The following is a 24,329-nucleotide window of genomic DNA, read 5'->3' on the forward strand; positions in this document are numbered from 1 at the left end:
TGAATAATGAATCAAGGACGAAGCATGTAAACTGTTTGTTTAGAATTTGGATCGATCATCGCAAATAGATCCGAATGAAAAAACGTACAAAACCATAGGCTATAGAAAATGGGTGGGCCCGGACCTAAATGCCCACCCGGGCCCAATGGTAGCGCCGCGGCTGGTGGTAGCCCTACATCTTACACATCGTGGAAACAAAATAAGAATGGAAACTAAAATATGCAGTATCGCCCTACAGCGCACATTCTATCAGCAGTTCTGGCACCTCAGTCCCAATAGGCTACTGTTAAACTCGACGTACGTTCACATCACATGTTAATGCAGCGGTAGAGTTACACTCACAGGACACTGTGCACTTAACAAAAGTTCATTATTTGCTCGTGCTTTAAAGCTTTGCCGGGTAAACATTTCTTTGGCATTCTGTTCTGACATGATGCACTTTTTCTAAGCGCGAACTGAAGCGCACACTGTCAAACAGCGCCAAACTGGATTTTTGTTGGGTCAGACCCATCTGATATCGAAGGGGGGCTGATAACGCGAGATCAACATGGAGCTAAATGGAAAAAAATAGCACCAAACAAGCCACTTTGAAATGTTGCTGTTTTAATGAATATAAAAGTTGGGTGACCCTCCCCCTAGACTAAAAAAAGTTGGATGACCCTCCCCTCAACAAAGAATAAAAAGACATGACCCTCCCCTATTTTCCTCCGGTGGCCCCTTCCATAAATACCGAACGGTCCCTAAAAGAATAATTGTATTTTTATATGTAGTATTTGTTTTACTGCCTTTATTCAGATTGAATAAAAAAAACAATATTACTGTAATGAGTAATAGGAGTCACCACTAAGAATAATGAAAATTACAACAACAACAACAACAACAACAAAAAACTCAGAGGCTAAATGTCCAGATCAGTCATGGTTGATGAGCATGATAGAGGAGAAATGTCCATAGTTGTCATGAAAATAATATCCAAAATATATATATACTAGGGGTGGAACAGTACATGTATTCGTATTGAACCGAAACGGTACGGGCGTCACGGTTCGGTGCATGAATATACATGGAGAATGCACGGTATAAGAATAAATCAAACTCGCGTGCAAATTTATTAATGTAATGCGGAACTACTATTAGATACGTGGGTTCTTAAGGGACACCTAATCTGTAGCTCCGCCTTAGCTCTGAAGCTCCGTGGCATGAACAGGCTGTGATGTCAAGATTGTAATGCTGGAATATGGTGTGTGTTTGTGTGTGTGTGTGTGTGTGTGTGTGTGAGAGAGAGAGAGAGAGAGAGAGAGAGAGGCCGCGATCGAACAGTGGAAACATAAAACATACTCCGTCATTTTGTTCATACAGGACTTCATTCAAACTGTAATGTTTACTTATATTTGTGTACACTCGCATTGTGCTTTTGTCAAACTGTAAACTCTTGTCAAACTGTAACCTACAACTTTCACCCAACTTAAATCACACACACACACACACACACACACACACACACACACACACACACACACACACACACACACACACACACACACACACACACACACACACAGTTTAAAAGCAAAAAATATTTATCCAACCCCATTTAAAAACAGTCTGCGGGTGCCATCTTTTGGACATTCATCATATTGCATTGTTTTTCATTTCTTGTCCTCAAACAGAGCACTAATCTGTTTATTTTTAAGTTACACATTCTACATTGATTAAAAAAGAAAATCAAATGTGTTTTTAATGGTAGTATTATTTTATACAGAAATAAATTATTTATAATTCAGATGATAATAAAGTTAGTGTTAATTAAAATTTTAAGGAAAACAAATATATTGATCTGAAACATTGCAAATTAATTTTAAATTCATTCAGGTACAATTACCAAACATATCTCAAGGTCTTTTTGTCTTTTTATTAATTTAATTAATAAACTAATTATATAAAACTATTGTCAATGCACTACAAATAAACTGTAAACATAAAAACTGTTTTATGCCTTTACTTTATTAATAAAACTTTTTTTTAAATACAAGGCTTAAGACATTTATTTTCCTTTGGTGGTACAGCCTGAGACATGCACAATAATAAAAAAATTGCCTACTACATTTTTGTTTTGCTTTTCCCTCCATTGTACCGAACTCGTACCGAACCATGATGTCTGAACCGAGGTATGAACCGAACCGTGACTTCTGTGTACCGTTCCACCCCTAATACATACAGTGCTTAACAGATTTATTAGACCACCTGTCATTATAAAGATACATATATTTACGAATCTAAAAATGTCTTTATTCACACATAATAACCAAAAAACTTAATATTTTGTATGCCGTCTTTTGGCCTTGATAACTGTAACGATGAGGCAGGAACGAAGCAGAGAGAGAATCCACATGCAAGCACTACTTTAATAAATCAAACAGGTAATCCAGGGAAAACAACAGAACTCAGAACAGTAACAAGGTACAGCAACAGCTACAACGACCGACAAACAACAACTGAAGCACAGAGGTTTAAATACACACACACATTACAGAAACATAAAAATGTATTTTGGTAATCATCAATGCTGTTAGTTTAGGGCAGCTGTTGCTCAAACCTTGCATTGGGTGGTGGTCTAATAAATATGTTAAGCACTGTGTTTGTGAGTGTGTGTATATATATATATATATAATATACTCTTATCCACTCTTTCTGCAGTAGAGTTGTATGATGACTCTAGTAGTCATTCAAACTTCTGCCCAGGACCTGACAGACTAAATCATTTCCTCCTGAATGCTAAGAAAGAGATCTCCTTCATGAACTGCTTATCTGTAAACACATCTCTCTTCCTCGCTCTCCTTCCCCTTTGGCTCTTTCTCTTTTTCTGTTAAGATGACTTATTCAGGAAACACTGGCCTTGCCTCTTTTAGTATCTAGACACACTCAGCAGGGAGTTCAGCACTCCAGAATTAGATCCATAAATATTGGATGAGATAGTGAGGTTTGCTGTTGCCACATTTTACAGATTATCGCTTCCCAGGATTGACAATTTCTTCTGTTGAAAGAAGGGAGAGAAGGATGAAAAGACTGGATGAGGGAGGAGGTTGAGGGGATTTGCAGTCAAGTTTAAACTGGTTAATTTGAGATGAGGAAATGTAGCAGTATTATGCTAATTTCACGCCCTGGACAGCAGACATGCTGAGAGAATTGACAGCAACGCTTCTTCATGCAGTGTTCACTCACGGTTCTCCATCATTCTTCCTCTTTACATCTTTTAACTCACTCAAACACACAGTCGATGAGTAATGAGCTCAATGTGCAGTGGTCACCATCCATCATCCATATGTCAAATGGTTTGGTAGCAGTAGCTGGAAATTAGAATATTATTTTAATAAAGGGCTCAATGCCAAAATACAACGGACACATTCTGGATTCCTTCCGGCTAGCCAAGCCATTTTTTTTTTTTTTTTTAAATTAACATGCATAATATATCAGAATGTTTCTAAAATGACTAAAATGTGTCTATGGCTTTGTTGGTGATGTCATACGATTGTGTGTGTTAGTGCAGACCATTCTGTCACGGCCAATTAACTAGCTGATTTCCCTGGTTTCCAGCACCTCGGAGGGATTTAGAGGTCATTTCTGTGCTCAACTGTGACACATTTACACACTCTCATCCTCTCCCCTCTCTCTCTGGCTGTCCCTCCCTTTGTTTTTCTTTTGTTCCATGTGATAGCGTCTCTCTCGGTTAGTCTTCACATTCTTTTCAGATAACTTTTCATTTTTACAGTTACTGAAACCAATATTCATATTTTGTCCTTCATTGTAAAGCTGTGTCCTAATGTGTGATGCGAGTGACAAATAACAGGCAGTTTCCTGAGACAAAATATTTTTACGAAGTTCTCGGACATTAATTAATTAAAGACGTAGGCATATTCTGATGCAATAAAGTCCAAATTCTTTGGAAACGTAAGAACACATCTTTCCTCAAAGAGCTGTTAGAGAAAATGTTGGCATGTCAAAGTTTCATACTTCGGAATTTTTTCAAATTTGTTCCTCTCCTTTTATCACTCAATTTTCTTTTTATACTTTCTAACCCAAACACTGCATTATTTTCTCCCATAACAAATCGCATATCAATAGCTGTCCTTTCTTTATTTCCCCCATTACATCCATTATGTTCCTGCACAGAACATTACTTCAGTTAAATCCATGTGGCTCAAAACTATAACTATAATCTTTTTTCAAGGTCATTTCTCAAAAATATGATGATTTTTGGGGCTGCAAGGACATTTCTGCATCCATCAGAGAAAAATAATTACATTCACTAATTATCATCTGTCTGAATCCAGAATGTTATTGCGCCGCAGGAGGTTCACATTGATTCTTTGCACACAGTAAATTCTTTATTTAATAAAAGTAGAGGATCGCTCCAAGGCATGTTCATTTTCCCTCGTCTTTTCTCTCTACCTCACTCAGCTGGAGATGTGATCAGTGTGATTGTTAATGCAGCTCCCTTCAGCTGCGAATCAATCTCTGTCAGAGTTAACCTTTACCGCAGTCATGGTCAGATCATAATTTTTGATTGAAATGGCTCTCAAGTAAGTTGAAGATTTGACTAGAATATTTTTCCCCTGTCTCATATTGTTATTGACACACCTGTAGATGAGCCCATTTAGAGTGTAAGTGTGTGTGTTGGCGCATTTCTCAACAGCACCCTGGAGGTGGACCAGATGTGCTATGGTTAGTTTGTTTTTATTCAATAAGGTGGGCTAATAGGGAGCACAAGCCTTCGAATGACGACTTATAGCATTACCTCATCCTCGGGTCACATGACCAGCTTACCTTTACTAACCGGAGTGACTCATATGGTCCCAGCTGCATCTGTAATCTGTGTCCCTGAATAAAACGCACGCACACACACACATACTAGTATATCTACACAAGCCATATCTCTCAATATTCCCTGTGGAGCGTCTCTGATTGAAGATTCTTCTTTGACATGAATGAGGTTGGCTATGTCAGAAACTACAGGTGCTCCAGTGTATCATCCACATTAGATTACAGGTATAGGACACTAAACAACGTTTGCTTGAAGGCAGAGGTACATTAGGGTTGAAACTATATGATCAGCAACAAAAAGAAAGGTAAGGTAAATCCCATTTGTTGATTCTTTTCTCCACTTATTTTTCTTTCTTTCTTCTGTTCTCCAGCCCTGGACGCTCACCCATATCATTTGACCATGAGATCATCATGATGAACCATGTTTACAAGGAGCGTTTCCCTAAGGTGAGGTCTAAAACTGACGTAGAACTTGCACAACTCAAATACACTGGATAGAGTCTCATTTTCACACGTTAAACTACTTTATTGACATTGCTAAAGCACCAATACACACAGCGACAGAAAAGAGAGAAATATTTACTGTTAATAAATACTAAGGTGCCAGAATGTTAACTGAATAATAACTGTAATATAAAAAATATTAATAATACTAATAGTAATAATAATTTCAAATGAATTAATAATCCTACTGTTAATAAATGAGCAATATTTGAAATAAAAAAAATAAAAAAAAATAAAACAAAGACATTAATTAGCATAAATGTGTACAGACAATGAATAAATAAATATGTAAATCACTCACTGTTGTATTAAAATATTACGTATTTTTCCATTTGCTCTGGCCTGCTCAGCTGTCAGAAGGTGTAATATAATGACAAACGGACTTTTTTTATTTTGTTAATTAAAGGATTTGAAAAAAAAAGGGTCATAAATGTGGTCAAAAAATAAAATCAATAAATAAAAATATATCTATGTAGTCATGCATTATGGGTGGCTGGATGCCTCTGTTTCTCCATAGCTTGGCCTTTGTTGAACTAGGATCTTTCTGTCCCACAGGCTACTGCTCAGATGGAGGAACGGTTGGCTGATTTCATATCTTCATCAGCTCCTGACAAAGTCATGCCTTTAGCTGACGGCGTCCTGAGCTTCATCCACCACCAGGTCATCGAACTGTCTCGGGACTGCCTGGACAAATCCCGCGAGGGTCTCATCACCTCCCGCTACTTCTACGAGCTACAGGAGAACCTTGAGAAGCTACACCAGGATGTGAGTATGCAAAGACAGCCACGTGTGGAGAGTATGTTGGAAGCTGATGGCATATATTTCAAGAGTATTGACTCCTTGTCACGCACAGCTTCAGTGAGGTCCTTCCTGTTGTTCCTTAGCCATAAATCCATGTATGCATACCTAAGTATGATGTCATCACAGCAGGCCAGAGGTCATCTCTATACTGCTGGGTAGTCATAAAGAACTCTATCACATGTGTTTTTGGTTCCCTGATGTTCGTTCGTAATTCTGTTGAGTCTTTGGTCACCTGTCACATCTGCATTAGTCAGGACTCAGGAGATGTCGTTGATGTCTTGATTAGCTCAGTTACAGTGCCACAGGGGCAGCGTTATGACTCCCAGAGGTCCCATACTGATCCCACAAATCGTATGTGTGCAGGAAAGTATGAGAGTGTGTGTGTTTGTTGTGTATTGGAATGGGGGGTGCAGCACCTTTCTGAATTTAATTTCACACCCCAGTAACCACCACTGGTGACGGATGAGTATTCCAGGCACCCAAGAGGGGGGTGCGGGGAGTGAGAGACAAGGGAGAGAGAAAGGGAGAGAGTGAGATTGGAAGGAGGGATTAGGTCAGGTTTTCCCCTCTTTCGGTTGGTTGTCCATAACCATCCCGTTGCTGTTACCTGCCAGAATCAAAAATGCGCACATCGTGATCTCATGCAGTCGCCGCGCTATCACCGCAGACATACTTGGCATTCAGGCGAGTAGGGATGACATCATCCAGCCCGTGCTAATTGGCTGTTTTAGTTTGGGAGCCGATGGTGACAGGTGGGCCAGACAGGGACGCGGTATAAATCGCATCTTCAGCAAGTGAACTCAGAAAAGCATTCCCAGTTTCTCCATTTAACGCTTCCTCGCTCGCTCAAAGGATGTCCTGCGTTTCATGGCAGAGGCGGCTGGAGGAAGAGGAGGTTCTTCAGCACATTTTAAAGCGTTGGGAGCAGAGCACACTCAGAAACCATGTGGATCCAACAGTTGAGTTTGATTGTTTTTACTTTCCAGGGTTGCATTGAGTCAAGGTCATAGTCTCAGATGCTATTTTATGTTGTTGATTTGAAGATTTTTTGACAGTTTAGCACTCAAAACATGTACTGTAACTAGACTATTTTAATGTTTATAATTCACCTGCTAGGGTTTACTTTATTCAAATTTGAATTGTCAATCATAGTAGTTTTTTTGTTATTTGCTATAGAGTATTACACCTCGAACCTAGACTTTAGTTACCCATATAAGGAATGCACTGATTTTTAAATTCGGTTACACTTTATTTTAAGGTGTCATTGTTACAGTGCAATTATATATTTAAGTACAGAGTAATATTAATTAACTACATGTACTTTCTATAGAGTTAGTGTTGGATAAGGATTTGGTTGAGGGTTAGTTGCATGTAATTATGCATAATTTACTGTTATTACTATGGTAAGTACATGTAACATATGTAACAAGGACACTGTAAAATAAAGTGTTACCTAAAATTCTGACTGATACCAACACAACAATAATATTTTTGATATATATGGCCAGAATTCAAATTTAATGCTGTTTTTTATTTAGAAAAAGAAAATAAAAAAAAAACTTCTTGCTTGGCATCACAACATTCTACTTAAAGGGTATGAAATCATGTATATAAGAAATAAATATATAAATATAATAAATGTTAATTTTGTGATATGTTAAATTTAATAATGTCAAATAATAATTATCAGTATTATGTAAATGACAGCAGAGGTAATCCAAATGCCGAAAATAGGATGAAATAAGTGTGCACAATTAAATATTTGCTAATATCTCATATGGACCAATAGTGACTTTTCAACAAAATATTGACTCATAACTGATATGATGCATATGCATCATGCATCCCCAGTTCATATTGAAAGATGTTATAGTAACAGTTTTATTCATTCATCTTCTCTTTTTTTTTTCTTTTCTTTTTATGTGGTCTTGGACTATTGACCTGAATTTTTTCAAATGCCTTCTCTTCTTTGTCCTCAGCAATAAGATTTATTTATTTAACTGGACATTTGTCTTAAGGTCAGACTAGTTGTACATTTTTAAATGATCAGTCTATAACATTCAGCCTCCCATGGTTGCATCATTAAAAACCACAGGTGCCAATCTCAAGTTAGGGTCACTTTAGTGACCTGGCTGTCACCATGACGTCTGGCCCTAAAGGAATCCTGGGAATCTTCTATTGACCTTATGTATAGCTGAGTTACAGAGCATCTACTTTCATCTAGTTTAGTGTGTGCTAAACCAAATCCCTCTCTCATCCTACAGCTCTCACTCCTGTTACTTCTGACACTCTATAGTGTATTTACTCAGTGCAAAGACCCTTTATTATCCTGAGTGTGTGTGATTCACTGGCGGTTTCATTACCTGTATTAATAATTCAGAGGTTGATTAGACATCCCCTGAGGTGACTGTGCTGTCTGTCAGAGATTGCTCTATTACCATCAGCCGACTGTTTAACCATCGACTCTAAACAGCTCTTCTCTACACAATTGATGAACTCTCCTGCTCCTTTTATGCTCTTACTTTTTATGCACTCTCTCTGTACACTTCATTCAACTATCTTTTATTCTAGTACTGAGTGATTGATATCGCTTCTGGCTTAATTGTCTGGAAGGTCAAGTTTAACATTGCATTGTGTTCTCTAATTTGTATACTGCTCATTTTGACAGATTTACTAGGTGTTCCAGTCATGCGGTACACATGCTGCAAACTGAATAGTGTGGTAGTATGCTATTCCAAAACTATTGTCTTCTCTGTCTATTGCTAGGCTCATGAGCGTTCAGAAAGTGGGGAGGTGACGTTTGTCACCCAGCTGGTAAAGAAACTGATGATAGTCATCGCCCGGCCCGCCCGTCTGCTGGAGTGTTTGGTAAGCACTGATATTTGAAAGGATTCTAATCAGGAATCTTTGAGATAAGTTTTAGCAAGGCTTCAGAGCAAACTGATTTTCCATAACTAATGAAGCACATGCTCAGTACTGTATAATTAATTAAAATTTACTTTGGGAATAAAGCACTCGCGTAGCTACGGGTGGGCCTGGGTGGGCCTGGGCCCACCCACCTGTCAGTCAGGCCCATCTAGTCACTCAGTGGCCTCACAAGGTAGCCTAGGAAATTTTGTTGCGATTATAACAATTTTGACCTATAAAAATAAATCTTAATGTTTCTTGATTCTTGTTTGGTTGTCATGGTGAATACGAAATGCCCGCGTAGCGCGCAGACTCGGATGATTGCGAACAGCCCATCCCCCCTTCACAACGACGAGCACATTTCACAGAGGGACACTGAAGTTTAGCTAAGGAACGTTATGTTAAACTAAAATGAAACAGAGCAACAAGTTTGTGTCAAAAAGACCACGGCCACCAGCCACCACAGGAGGAAGATAATGCAGATGTTCAGGAGAATTGACTGAATCGTTGGACTATAACGAAATCATTGCAGTGTTCAACTCTTAAGGGGGTCGCACACTGGACGCGCAGCGCCGCGTCTAGGACAACTCTCACCTGAAAATCCGATAATGTCAGCAAATTTAATTCAAGCAGCTGATTTCTGTACATGAATATAAAACTAAACGTATATTGCAGCCCAGGGTGAAGTCAGATTCATTAACTACGATTTGAGACAAATAAATGTAAATTTAATATAAAACTATGTAAATAGCGCTCTGTGACGCGGCAAGATTTTGAACAAGGTCCTGAGCCGTTGCTGGGCGCAGCGGACAGACACCGCCGGTGTGTGTAGTGTACACACTACACTCAGAGAATAATGTGTTCGAATTTAAAACTGTGTGCGACCCCCAGCCCCGTCGTCTCCTGTTATAAGCTAGTCATCAAAAGTAAGCCAATCTACGTTTATGTAGTTGCCTAGTCAATGTTGTTTATATAACGTGGTTTATGTGGCCGCTGAGCCAGACTATGACCAAGCATTGTTTTTGGTTTTTACACACTGTCCACTACTGTCCTGCTGCTGATTTGATGATGTTGTTTCGCATCTGTCAGATGCGCGTGTGTGTGTGGTGTGGCCTGGCCGCGCGCAGTGGAAATGCTGTTCTTATCGTTCTGTTCTTTATTAACACTGCTTATGATGACTTGCATGCTTGTGCTCTGATTAAACTGTGGTGTATTCAAGCAGGTGTGGTGTATTGTGTTGGCCTATTTTGATAACAGATGCATTTTAGGCTGTGCCCACCTGATTTTCTCTGGGCCCACCCACATTGTGATTCCTGGCTACGCTACTGGAATAAAGACCAAACTGCAAAGCTTCAAAATGCACAATGATGTGTGTGATTCATTGTTTTGTTTTAAAGAATCATGGCAGACTGCAGTGCATTATAAAACCATGTCATAGTTTACAGTGCCCAAAACTGCACACATTCAAACCTAAAAGCTCCTCTGACTTCCACACGGAGCTGCATGGTTGTGGTCACATGTGTATTTTGAGTAATCTGGTGCATTCAGTAGTATGACAACATACAGTACAGCTCAGCAATGATGGAGGACCAGCAGCTGAGAGAGTAAATGAGCTGTTAACCTGTTCTGCTTCATGTGCGCACAAGGCATCCAAATACCTCAGTGTGACACCTGGAGACAAACCTGCCTGAATAGGCATACACACACACACACACAAAATATCTAAACTGTTCCTTAAATAAATGACATTGATTTTGGCACTTAATTTGGCTCTTATTTTCCTTACATTCTTTCATTTTAAAATGATAGTTTGTTAACATACTGTATATATAACATTGTTTCATCTTTTTGTGTGAATATCCCTGAATAAGAAGACATTTTTGTCCAAAATGTTTATGAAGGAAAAAAAGAGTTATGTATATGGTGATTTATTGATATTTGACTGTTATTAATAAATAATAAATAAAGTGTTATTACAGTAATAAGTTCATCATCATTTGAAATGTTTGTCCTGAAGTATTTGATTCTAGAGATACTCCAGATCTCTAGAATAAATATAATGATTGAGGATTGAGTGGGACTTAGTTTTTGTCAGATTTTAATGTTCATATTATGTGATCATATTTCTCCCTGTGTATGTGTTTAGGAGTTTAACCCAGAGGAGTTCTACCACCTGTTAGAGGCTGCTGAAGGTCATGCTAAAGAAGGTCAAGGCATCAAGTCTGACATCCCTCGGTACATCATCAGCCAGCTGGGCCTCACCAGGGACCCCCTTGAGGGTAAGAATGCTACATTCAGTCACCCTAAAAGCATTTGAACACTAAGCTACACTTAAAAATGTTATGAGATCCCCCCCCCCCCAAAACAAACAAAAAAAGACATTGTAACATCTTCAGAAACAAATGATAATTTGTTATCTAATGCTTTATCATTCATATATTGTCAAGTGTGGCGTAAGTGTTCAAATGCTTTTTGAGGACTGTATGAAGCAAATCTGATGTTATTGGTTTTGCAGTCTTTTATCAGGAGCTACAATAACATTTGTGTTGTTTTGCAATGACACCTTTTCCCTTTCATTCCCTCTTTTCACTCTCGCTCTCTAGAAATGGCCCAGCTGAGTAGCTATGACAGTGGTAACCCTGAAACCCCAGAGACAGAGACAGATTCCACAGATGTGAGTAATCAAATAGAAATGTCTTCAGTAACTCTATCGACTCAGTATACTGGCATTCAACTAAGACCAAATGCTTGTGTTTATATGCAGAGTCGAGGAGCCACCGTACAGCCACACCAGCTTCAGCCTCAGTCCAAAACTAAAACTCCTCGTGAGGAAGACTTTGAGACCATTAAACTCATCAGTAATGGAGCCTATGGGTAAGACAGTTGAATGTCACTGCTACAGAAATGATTATAAATGCTAAAGTGTTACACTTTTAGAATGTCATCTCTTTAATAGTCGTAGGGTAAGGAGGCAGTTAGAAGTGATGCATGCCTTTCTCCACTCAGGGCTGTGTTTTTGGTGAGGCATAAGGAGACCCGTCAGCGATTTGCCATGAAGAAGATCAACAAGCAGAACCTGATCCTGAGAAACCAGATCCAGCAGGCCTTTGTGGAAAGAGACATCCTAACATTTGCAGAGAACCCTTTTGTTGTCAGCATGTTCTGCTCCTTTGAGACAAGGAGACATCTTTGTATGGTTATGGAGTATGTGGAGGGTGAGAAATACTCGTACAACATCTTTGTGGAGGGTGACTATGTTCATGGAGGACTTCAATATGGGATACACCCCAGAGTGATGCTGTAGTTAAACTGTTTGTGTGTGTCTACAGGTGGGGACTGTGCCACTTTGCTGAAGCACATTGGAGCTCTGCCTGTGGACATGGCACGTATGTACTTTGCTGAGACCGTTCTAGCACTGGAATACCTTCACAACTATGGCATTGTGCACAGAGACCTCAAACCTGACAAGTAAGAAAATGCAACACCAAACCACCCTGTTTGTAGTTGACTTTCTATTCTTAATTTAATTGGGGAAAAAATTAAACATCTCACACACTATTGAAACTTGCAAATTTTTAGGTATCACTATGATTCGATCAAAGACCTCCTTCAGGGTTGTTTTTATTCTTTAGATTCCATCTAACTCTCAAAGAATATAAAAACATGTTTCTTTAGCATGCTTGCTTTCTTAGGCTGTAACAGATCAATTGGCTTTGGTTTAGACAGCATTAGTTTTAGATGGATGGATGGACTCTCACATTCATTGATGTCAGAATAAAAAAAAATCCTGTTTTTCTACAGTCTCCTGATTACTTCAATGGGACACGTCAAACTGACAGACTTCGGCCTGTCCAAAATTGGTTTAATGAGTTTAACAACCAATCTATATGAGGGCCACATTGAAAAAGATGCCCGTGAATTCCTTGACAAACAGGTACAAGTGTCCTCTGGGACTGTAATTTGTTGCGTTGTTTCTGTTTTTTATTTATATATATAAAAGGAACGGCAGTTCTCAAAACTCTTTCTTTCTCAGGTGTGTGGTACTCCTGAATACATTGCTCCTGAGGTCATTCTGAGGCAGGGCTATGGTAAACCAGTGGACTGGTGGGCTATGGGAGTCATCTTGTACGAGTTTCTTGTGGGCTGTGCTCCCTTCTTTGGGGATACACCTGAGGAACTGTTTGGACAAGTCATCAGTGGTTAGTGTTGTATCTAGAAGAAAGTTCAAAAAAATATTTAATCATGAGAAACATTACATTTATTATACAGTCGTGAGTTTCCAAACTTTTGACTGGTATGGCATGGGATATCAATTATCAGTTTTAATCTTACATTTTTCTAGCCAGCCCATAGTTAATTTTGAAAAATAAAACTTCATACACTCCTTAAATCAGTCTGTTTTATTTGAAATCTGACCTGTGAACCTAATTGTGTTGTTGACGATTACTGTATGTTTGGTTCAATAGATGAGATAATCTGGCCAGAAGGTGATGAAGCTTTGCCACCTGAGGCTCAAGATCTCATCTCCAAACTACTGCGGCAAAACCCTCTGGAGCGTCTGGGGACAGGTGTTCTAGCGCACAAACTCACACTTACTTACACAGACTGACTTCTCCTTGATCTATTCCCTGGTTTAGTCTTAGAGGAGTGACTTGACTGATGTGCTGAGATTAAAAGTGTATGAATGAACCTGAGCAGAAAATTTTGAGAAGAATCCCACATCTCTGTTCTCTGAGAAATATTTGAAGAGATCTTCTCTCTCTCTGTCTCACAGGGAGTGCGTTTGAGGTGAAACAGCACCGCTTTTTTACTGATCTGGACTGGAACAGTCTCCTGAGGCAGAAGGCTGAGTTCATTCCTCAGCTGGAGTCGGAGGATGACACTAGCTACTTTGACAGTACGTCTTCAGGCAGTAGGGAATGGAGTGAAATTTATAACAAGATACTTTACTCTCTTCCATACCTGCAGCACAGCACACACCACATGGGCTTATGTTCTCTAAAACACAATCTGAGATCTCTTTCTACAACCCTCTAGCACGCTCAGATCGGTATCATCATGTAGACTCGGAGGAAGAGGATGACACTAATGATGATGACCATCTGGAGATCCGTCAGTTCTCCTCCTGTTCACCACGATTTAGCAAGGTGTGAAGTAACACATGCTAACACTCTTTACAAAATGATATAAGATGTTCAATTAATAGTTAATTCATTAATAATAATCAAAATAAACAATTCTTCTGCTAAGTAAGGTACTTTAAAAGCAGGGTGGAATATAGGGCATATGAAAATAAAGAAAAATGGGACAGAATGGAAAGGATGGCACTTTAAACCATTGTAGTACTGTGATAAGGGCGCCATTTCAGTCACTTCCTGAATAATAACCTGTAGAGGACAACTTAAATTCTTTATTACCTTTATTAACTGTAGACTGTTTGTGGTTGCCAGCACAGTTTACAGTTTTTGTATCTGCTATACAACAACTTATGGCGTGTGTAATCATAATCCAGTGTTGATATCTGTTCTGCTTAATTATAAGTTCAGTCTAATGCCTTAAACAGTTTATACTGTTTTCAAAGTTCAGTGTTGCTTCTGTTTCTCTCATTTCTTCCTTTTTTAACTTCATCTGTCTTCATCTCTCCCCATCGATCTCCCTCTCTCAGGTATATAGTAGTATGGAGCGTCTTTCCTTGCATGAGGAGAAGCGCACCCCTCCTCCCACTAAGCGCAGTCTGAGTGAAGAAGGAGGAGAACGGATCGACAGTCTCAGTGGCCTAAAGTCTAGAGACCGGAGCTGGCTGGTTGGCTCACCAGAGATGTGAGGGAAACACCTCAAATCAATCTGATGAATAAATAACAGAAACTATTTGTCCATTGTGTCATAAACATGTTTGGTTTTTTATGCAGCTTAAGGAAGCGTCTCTCTGTTTCCGAGTCGTCTCACACTGAGAGTGATTCCAGCCCACCTCTGACTGTACGTCGCCGCTGCTGCTCAGCCATCATCGAAATGCCTCGATTCGCCATTTCCAGTGAAGAGGATGGCGGTGTGGGGGGCAGGAAGACCCCTGTGAGGGGCCCTCGTGTGGAAGATCTGCCTCGGGCCATTCCAGAGCTCCCTGTGGAGAGAGAGCTCAGGCTGGATGAATCGCCCACCACACCAGGCTCCACTTCCAGCCAGATCAGCCAATCCACTCTCACACGTCAGTCTTTATGAATTACTCTGGGGAGTATCTGTTCTAGCTTTAGCAAAAAAAAAAAAAAAAAAAAATGTTCAAAAGATTTTCAAGACAAGTCAAAGATTTAATGAGGCGTAAAAATGTCTCATAAAAAGGTGCAAAAAATGACTGGGGTTTATGATTTCAAGTAACACCATATTCAATCATTCTGATAGTTTGCCATTTTCTATATACATATCTCTGACATGTCTCATTTTTAATTTATGTGCATGCGTGTGATTTCAGCTGGTAGTTCTGCTGATGTGGATCGAGCTTCTCGCTACAGTGCTGAAAGTTCTGAAAACTCCACTCCTAAAGCCATCAGTGATTTGGCGGCTCGAAGAGCTCGCCACAGACTGCTATCAGGAGATACAGAGAAACACGCATCACGACCTCTTAACAAAGTCATCAAATCAGCCTCAGCAACTACCCTCTCACTAATGATTCCTGCTGGTAAGTGCATATGATGGGTCATCATGATTTTGCCATGCATGACATCTCTAGATCAACATCTTTTGTTGGTCCTTGAACAAACTAGGGCTATCAAGCTATTAATGATTTTAATCGAATGTGTGCGCGTGGCCGGGGCTCTCTCTCGTACTTATATATGCGCCCTGTCAAGCGCAGCAGTCATTCTATTATTCATCACTCACCGATCAAATAAGGCTTTGGTGGCCGCCAAAAAAAATTCAATGCAGGAAAACCCCTGGATTGGTTATATAACGCTGGATAGAGTGATGGTCCGGCCATCGCGTATCAGCGCACATAAGGTACACACTGTGAAGTAATTTGCAAACGTTTTTTAGAGAAATGAAGAGGTCGCACCACAACCATTCGCACAAACGCTCCCAAATATATTTTTAGGTCGCACAGATTAAATTTCAGGAGCATATGCAACCAAAATGGTCGCAATTTCGACCCTTGCTATCACACTTTAACTGATGTTCAAATTCTTTTTTCTTCTCTTTCAGATCACCATGGTGCCTCTCCTCTTGCCAGTCCCATGTCCCCTCATTCTCTTTCGTCCAACCCCTCGTCACGTGACTCCTCTCCTAGCCGAGACCTGTCCCCAGCTGTCTGCAGTGTTAAACCCGCCATAGTCATTCACAGAGCCGGCAAGAAATATGGTTTTACCCTGCGTGCCATCAGGGTTTACATGGGAGACACAGACATTTATACTGTGCACCACATGGTCTGGGTGAGTACGGCAGTTACAGTTATTCTCCATGATGGAGTTAGACCGCACCAATTTGTGGTTTTGAGTGCTCTAACATATTGCTTTGCAGCACGTGGAGGATGGAGGACCTGCTCATGAGGCTGGACTGAGAGAGGGAGATCTTATTACACATGTTAATGGAGAGCCTGTCCATGGACTTGTGCACACAGAAGTTGTAGAGCTCATTCTCAAGGTACATTGGCAGCCATAATCTGATGAGCCTTGTTGCTTTTGAATTTATTGGTATTAAGAATTTTTTTTTTTTGCAGAGTGGTAGTAAGGTGTCCATCTCTGCTACGCCTTTTGAGAACACATCTATTAAGGTTGGCCCTGCACGCAAAACCAGCTACAAGTCCAAAATGGCCCGCCGCAACAAAAGAACGAAAACCAGAGAAGGACAAGACAGGTGATGTATAACATTTACCATCCTCCAAATACTTGTGTCCCTCAGATTTCAATTCCTCAGGCTTTCATTTACTGTCCCATTTATGGTTTGTATATGGTTATCCATTACAGTAAGAAGAAAAACTCGCTGTTCCGTAAGATCACCAAGCAGGCTACTCTTCTCCACACCAGTCGCAGCTTGTCCTCTCTGAACCGCTCGGTCTCATCTGGCGACAGTGTCCCGGGGTCTCCCACTCACATGTCCCCTCGTTCACCCACACAGGGCTGTCGTTCCACACCTGACTCTGCCCACTCAGGTAAAGCCTTTATCTTTATTTACATACAGTAATGAAGATAGCAAACAGTATTCAAATATTACATACATCATACAGACCTTCTACGGTCATTACAAATTTGATACACATACCGCCATGCCAGATAATATTCTCATTTAATTTTACATAGCAGCATCTTAAAATATTGTGTATTAATTCGCCATGACGTCATCAATATAATTTCTAAAATAATTCCATTTATCTCCATATTTGTTTTGTTAATAGTTAATCTGTAACATTAACCCTCTCTTTCTCTAATGCAGTTGGTGGGAACTCATCCCAAAGTAGCTCACCTAGCTCCAGTGTGCCAAACTCTCCTGCCAGTTCTGGTCAGATCAGACCGAGCTCTTTGCATGGTCTAGCCCCCAAACTGCAGCGTCAGTACCGCTCCCCCCGCCGGAAGTCCGCAGGCAACATCCCCTTATCCCCTCTGGCTCGTACACCGTCGCCCACCCCTCAGAACACCTCCCCCCAGCGTTCGCCTTCACCTCTTCCAAGCCACGCACTTCTCACTTCTTCAATTGGCCAGTCTTTCCCTGTCAAACTCCACTCTTCACCTCCCTTAGTGAGACAGATATCCCGCCCTAAGAGTGCGGATCCTCCTCGCTCTCCTCTGCTCAAACGTGTCCAGTCGGCTGAGAAACTTGCTGCTTCTCTTTCTTCTTCATCCTCTTCACCTTCTCCTTCCTCTGCTGCTGATAAAAAACTGCCAGTTGGGGCCAGCCGCAAACACAGTCTTGATACTTCACATTCAGAGTTTAAAAAGGAGATGCTACAGCGAGACCCTAGTCTACAGAGCCTGCAGGAATCAGCCAGTGAGACTCTAATGGGAGGAAGAGTGTCTCCTGCAGAAAAGGGCAGCCTGCAGAAGAGTTCAGTTCGAAAACTGGGTCGGCAAGAAGGTCCTGAATCTGGAACTGGAACTCTGGGACTTGTTCCTGGGAAGAGTAAACTGAAAGACAAGCTGTCTGCCATACGCCAGGATCGTGCTGAGCGCCGTGAGTCTCTTCAAAAGCAAGATGCCATCCACGAGGTGGATTCCTCAGAGGATGAGACAGACGAAGGGTCAGAAGACAGCCAAGATGGACGCAGGACAAGCTACGTTCCTCCTAGCCATATATTGAGGCCTACTACTGTAATGGCCTCTCCCCATACCATCAGGATCGGACCAGCAGCTCCACCAACACTGGGACTGATGCCCTCAACAGTTGCACCACCAGGCTCACCTCAGCCTGGTCAAGGACTGCAGATTCAAAGCCAAAGTACAACTCAATCTCAGATACAAACTTCAACCTCACCGCCAATGCAAGCTGCACCCAAGCCCCCAGAACAGAATCCCACAACCTCTACTATGGCACAAGACTCCAATTCAACGCTAGCGGATTACTCGATAAAGAAAGAGTCAAAGGTACAGGATTGTAGTGTTAGGCCTTCTCCACTTCAACCCAGCCCTCTGTCCAGTACCTTTTCCACCCACGGCAGCGCCTTTACCTCTGTCAGCAAAGACCCCTTTGTCAAACCTACCACACCTCCATTGGATCCCCGGAGGACCTTCAAAACTTCTGAGCCCAGGTCCAAAACCAATGGTAGAATGGATTCTAGCACTGCTTCTGTAGTAGCCTTGGATACCCCTGTTGCTACCACACCAACTGGAGGCATCACTAAGGAGATGAAGGAGGCCGACAACCGCAGACAGGCTGCAGCCACTGCTGCTGCTACCGCCTCTGCATCCACTGCCTCTGAGAGTGGAATGGACAAAGTTGTGTCTCAACTGGCCACTGTTGCTAAGAGTGTACTTGGCCCTGTCAAGCTCAACATCGCAGGTACTAAAGAGGCCTCAGAGCGGACAAAGGACCAGCGTCCCCAGGTAGATGCCAACCACCCAAAGATAAAAGAATGTCGTCTGGAGCGTCCTGATTCTCCTGACCGCTCAAGTCCCTCTGCTGCTTCTGGCTCCCAGTCTTCAAGGCTGACTGAATCTCCCTCTAAACAAACATTATCTAAATCTGAGCCAGCTTCAACTTCTCAGAGGTCTTTAGAGGTCCAAGAGACTTCAAAAAGGCCAGCTCCTCCAAACTCTCAAGCTGGGGAAGAGAATCAGGAAAGACCAGGGACTTCACAAAGTGGCACCACACCAAGGCCTAGGTCTGAAGCACAATCACGGGCCCAGGCAAAGCCCAACTCCACTACTTCACGAGATAAATCTAACAAGACAACGTAGCAGCCTTGCATAAAGACCCATTTTCTCCAGCTTTAATTTAATTTGCCTATTAACAGACATTTTAACACAAAGTAGTTTAAAGTAGTCCTGTTTAATGTCAGTATGCCTGTGAAAAGATTCTGGAAAGATAAGACAGAAGAAGAGATAGAGGTGTTTACAGATGAGCCCAAAAGCTTAATTTCAGAGAGTTTTATGCTCTGCCATTCACAAAATAATTGTGAGGTTGTGTAATTGGTTTGCTTTTCTTGTTCCTCCTTTTTAAGTATTTTTCTCAGCAGCTAGAAATCTTGGAAAAATGTGTGGTTCTGCACCCTGAGAGCCAGAAACCCTATCCACTTACAGTGTATTACCTCTTCATATTATCTTTATATTACTTTAAGAATCTTCTGTTGTAGTAGGTATAGTTGTGCCTTAAAGCAACACCTCAACATTTCACTTGTATTTCTTTCTGCCTGTTCATCTTTGAAGGAAGACACATAGCAGCAATAAGAGTAGCGTATCCCGAGCAATTTTTACAAACACACCAGGTTGATTTCATCACACGTGTAGTATGTATGAAAAACCAAACTGCGTTTTCCATCTTTCTCACTCATTTCATTTTTCAGTTGTTTCAAATAGCTGTGCGATATATGTCTATTAAAATCGACCTGTGGTTTTCCCATGGCACTGCCATCATTAATGTTGTACATGGTAACCGAAATTTCGATGTACATTGTGGAAGAATGATGGTCATTAATGGCAAGAATTACATCTTTACATGTTACTCTGTTTCTTATCAGAATTAAAGATGTTATTTGTAATTATTTGGAATTACTATGTGTAATGAATCATGTGATTTTTGGCCATCATTCACATCCCAATAAAGCTACATATCGTAGCTAAAGACATTACTGCAAGAGCAAGTAACTTGCACATGATTATGTTTAGATTTAGTTTTGGTTTGGTTTAGTCCTTGTTCAAAATTCCAAGCGGACCATTTTATTTCTTACTCAACGTGCATTTTATTTTCTCTCATTTTAATATTTGGACCAATTTGCTGTCTCTGTATATTTGTTTGCCTAATTTTTTTCCCATTTTTTCCTTTCCTTTCAGACTTGTATCGTGTGTGTGTGTGTGGTGTGTGTGGTGTGTGTGTGTGTGTGTGTGTGTGTGTGTGTGTGTGTGTGTGTGTGTGTGTGTGTGTGTCTATGTATAGAGCATGTTTGAGTGTGGGTTCTTATATAATGTATATTTAAAAAAAGTCTGTTCTTTGTTAGTTTTATCCCCTAAACAATGGGAGTTTGTTTTTAATTGGTGTCCTGTCTTTGCCATGTCAGCTCTGTCTGACTCGGCTCTTTGAAATATACCAGGCAAAGATGTATTTGCACAAACCCTTTTTATTTTGTGTGTAATTAATATGAAACCAATAAATACAGTATCCAGTTAGATCCCAGACTCGATTGGGGTCTTGAGGGGTTTGACCAGTAAATGAGACTGTGGTACGCTTTCATATTATCTTGACATTACAATGTGTTAACACCATATTGTATTCAAAGCTTAACCTGTGGAACTATAATTGTTTTAATCACATTTTGCATTTCTAATCGAAACCAATCATCTGTATTGTGTTTCTGCTCAGTTTACCACTCAATATGTATGCATAACGTTTAAAGTTAAACACTTGCCACTAATATAAAAGGGGTCTCGTTGCTCAGAAAGTCAGTTCCAAAAGTTAGGCTATTTCCAACATCTACTGTGCTACTTTGTCCCTGCCCATATGGAAAATGTTTTTTTTTTTTTTTTTTTTTAGACTTTGACTGATTGTGATTTGAAGTCACGTGATGATGGTATGTACAGTACAGTTACACTATAACCTTATTCATGTTTTGTCCATATAAAATGTGAATGGATGTCTTGCACATTTATGGTTCTTTAGGGAATGGAGCTGTTGATCGCATTGCTGCCTGAAGCTTAATTCCTGATGAACCTAATTAACCTGGGCACCATGATCAGTGACAAAAATGCACTTGTAGCGAGAATGACATTTGGATCAAGTTGGAAATGCATCTGTGGGCAGTCAGGTTTAATACTGTGCGTCTTGAGAACACTGATCAAACTTACACACTAGTGGCCAAGGCATAAATACAAGGCCTTAACCATTATGTCCACAAGAGATGAATTACAACTCAACCCTACTCCAAAGTTACATTCTCATACCCAGAGAACTTGAATCTCCATTTAAACTAAATGTGTTGGGCTTAGAGAAACTGCCCTTAAATGTTTACATGTGTTAAACCTTGAGAGAACATTTGTAAATGGCACACTGGCGTATTATGTCTACATAATGTGTCGTATTATGGCACGTTTTGTTGCTTAGATGATAGCAGACCACTAGTGATTTCTTTTCTAGCTGCACTGCGTTTGAGATTTTACAGGGTGTGAAGACATTAAGTAACTGTTGCATTCACTCCTAGTATCTTATTTTTTTACATGTAGTTTCTGATGACCTGCTTTACATTATATATGTGCTTTTCACAAAAAAGGAAAGCATTGTAATTTTCTCATGTGTGAAAATGCGTTAAATTCATCTCTGCCCCCTGGGCTCGTGAGCTGCCGAGGGCTGTGAAAGAGCGCTAACTGCCTTCTCGTGTACGTGATGTGGATAATGATGATGGTTGGGCTATTTGTTGAGGTAAAGTCAGGTATCAGAATGCCTGTGGTGGTCATCCATCAATGTCCCGCAGCCACATACCACCATGCACGCGCTAGTGAAATGTAATCTCACACTCCGTCTAGAGCAAATTCACCCGCCACCTCTCACCTGTGGTATAGCTCGGCTCTATATGAACGAAAACCTTTGGAGCACACATACACACACGACTTGCGTCTAACCATATAGACTCCATGTCCAACCACTGCCCTCTCCTTATGTCTGTGTGTCTTTGTGATGACCCAAATGGCAGCACAGATGAGACGGTTCACTTTAATGTAAATATTTTTAAGTCTAGTGCTCTGAGTGTCTTTAATATGAAAAGAAGTTATTTGGTGTGCAATGGCCATTGCCTTAGACATGATGCATAGATGAATGGGACAATGACTAAATATTATTTGTATTTTAAGACTTGACACTCAATTATGGTGATAGAGTGGTATGGATTTAGGGCACTGTCTATGTGTCCGTCTTGCTTTGTCCAAGACTAAATGAGACAGTGTGCTTGTACAGACACAAGTGAAAAGAAATGGGCAAAGAAAAAAACTTCTACAGTTAAACCAGTGCAATATCTTACAATTTTCTATTGTGGTAAGACGCATGTTTGTTGTTAATCCTACCTTATGAATAATAAAGCTTTTTTAAGTAACTCACATGTGGTTTGCATTTATTCACTGACTATAAAGCATTAGGTTGATGCAAATGGATTTGCCTAACGGATGTTGCAATTAACAGCAAATGTATAGTGTTGCATGCAACATTTTGTTTACAGTATATAAACTCAGCAAAAAAAGAAACATCCCTTTTTCAGGTTTTTAAAGATACATTTGTAAAATCCACATAAGCTTTACAGATCTTTATTGGAAAGGGTTTAAACAATGTTTTCATGCTTGTTAAATGAGCCTAACTGAGCATAACTAACTGTTAGCACCAGATAGAATTTCAAAAAATAATGGGTGTTTTCAAATAAGTTTTTAAAACACTCCCTTCCTCCATTGCGTAGACAAACTGATTTAATGTCAGGCCACTCAAAACACTGCAACAGGTTACAGTATGTGTCACAGAAATGATTGAGCTAACAGTATGAGCAGCAGTACAGTACTGCAATAATGAATTTCAAGGATAGTACTCATCAGCGTAAGCGAAACTTGAAGAAATATAGAAAAATATATATTTGTCCTTGTCATTTTAATACAATATAGATTGAGTAAAGAATGTATCTAAGTAGTTGGTTTGTCTAAAGCTCTACGAAAACTTTATCTGGACATTCTTTGGCCCATTAAAATATTTAGTCTATCCATAAGAAAGGTTGCATTTTCCATTAGGCAGTTGTTTTTGAATCCGTTAAATGTGGAGCAAGAAATCTGGACATATTTTAGCTTTTAGAATCGAGGAATTCACTCCCAGCTCCATTTCCCCTTCATTTAAGCATGCTGAATGGATCCCTATGGACAGTTATTATAGGTATTTGCTCACCCACCTGTCATAAGCTTGTTTCGGGGAATTCATTGCCTTAATGAATGTAGAAGACCGTCCTCACAGGATGTATACACCATGTTAATAGACATAGCATGCCATGGGTAAGCACTGACAAGGCGGCAGTAATGAAGCCCATTACATTCTGGTGTGTGCGTTTTTTTTCAGATGGGTTATATTCGAGAGCAGTATGCCCTGAGGCCAAAAACAAGGGGGTCAAAGGTTAGCTGGCTTGCTTAAAAGGTGCCCACCATAGGGGATAATTGGATCCTGTCCTGCCTTCATTTACCAGTTTTCCATTAGCAGGCCTAAAATGTGCACACTTAAACCTGCTCCTCAGACCCCCTGGCTTACCATCTCCCTATGGCATGCAAACCGCTGGAGAATGAAGATCCTCTGCTGACCCAATGTGTCGCTTCCTCTCCCCCCTCCCCCCTCTGACAGGACGCTGGTGCCACTGATGGATTGCTGGCTGAGTCTCTCTCTGACACCCGCTCTACATGACCGGGTAAATTCATTCCATTCCTGCCTCTCTCTACACAGCCGCCCATCCCAGCATCCACTGCCTGACAGCCAGCCTAATGGGGGGACCAGGCCAAATGGATTTCAGAAGAAAGCGAAGGAGGGCAGGGCCTCAGGGGGGCAATAATTCTCCCCTATTTCAGAATTTATTTTCCCCAATTCTCTCACTTTTTTCACCTCCAAGTTTTCTCGAAGAAATTGAAAGGAAGGAGAGGTTTCACTGCCTATTGATTCAA

The 24,329-nt window shown here is 40.6% G+C and overlaps 1 protein-coding gene across 8 annotated transcripts in view; it reads left to right on the forward strand.

Moving 5' to 3' along the window:
* Window positions 1–22,744, forward strand: part of mast2 (microtubule associated serine/threonine kinase 2) — a 171,754-nt gene extending 149,010 nt beyond the window's left edge. For 7 of the 8 annotated variants that reach the window (XM_081381253.1, XM_081381254.1, XM_081381257.1 and 4 more), the window contains 21 exons: window positions 5,193–5,268; window positions 5,881–6,090; window positions 8,893–8,994; window positions 11,180–11,312; window positions 11,637–11,707; window positions 11,798–11,907; window positions 12,040–12,248; window positions 12,363–12,501; window positions 12,835–12,967; window positions 13,067–13,232; window positions 13,500–13,601; window positions 13,808–13,930; window positions 14,071–14,180; window positions 14,699–14,853; window positions 14,943–15,235; window positions 15,497–15,703; window positions 16,222–16,448; window positions 16,537–16,659; window positions 16,736–16,872; window positions 16,983–17,167; window positions 17,449–22,744. In XM_081381253.1, the coding sequence (XP_081237379.1) occupies window positions 5,193–5,268; window positions 5,881–6,090; window positions 8,893–8,994; window positions 11,180–11,312; window positions 11,637–11,707; window positions 11,798–11,907; window positions 12,040–12,248; window positions 12,363–12,501; window positions 12,835–12,967; window positions 13,067–13,232; window positions 13,500–13,601; window positions 13,808–13,930; window positions 14,071–14,180; window positions 14,699–14,853; window positions 14,943–15,235; window positions 15,497–15,703; window positions 16,222–16,448; window positions 16,537–16,659; window positions 16,736–16,872; window positions 16,983–17,167; window positions 17,449–19,406 (4,969 nt within the window). In that variant the 3' untranslated portion in view covers window positions 19,407–22,744. The remainder of the gene's footprint in view (window positions 1–5,192; window positions 5,269–5,880; window positions 6,091–8,892; window positions 8,995–11,179; window positions 11,313–11,636; window positions 11,708–11,797; window positions 11,908–12,039; window positions 12,249–12,362; window positions 12,502–12,834; window positions 12,968–13,066; window positions 13,233–13,499; window positions 13,602–13,807; window positions 13,931–14,070; window positions 14,181–14,698; window positions 14,854–14,942; window positions 15,236–15,496; window positions 15,704–16,221; window positions 16,449–16,536; window positions 16,660–16,735; window positions 16,873–16,982; window positions 17,168–17,448) is intronic. The other variant, XM_081381255.1, reaches the window with a different exon arrangement.
* The last annotated feature ends 1,585 nt before the right edge of the window (window positions 22,745–24,329 follow it).

The sequence above is a fragment of the Scardinius erythrophthalmus genome (assembly GCF_964197995.2).
Source record: "Scardinius erythrophthalmus genome assembly, chromosome: 12".
Classification (NCBI taxonomy): Eukaryota; Metazoa; Chordata; class Actinopteri; order Cypriniformes; family Leuciscidae; genus Scardinius; species Scardinius erythrophthalmus.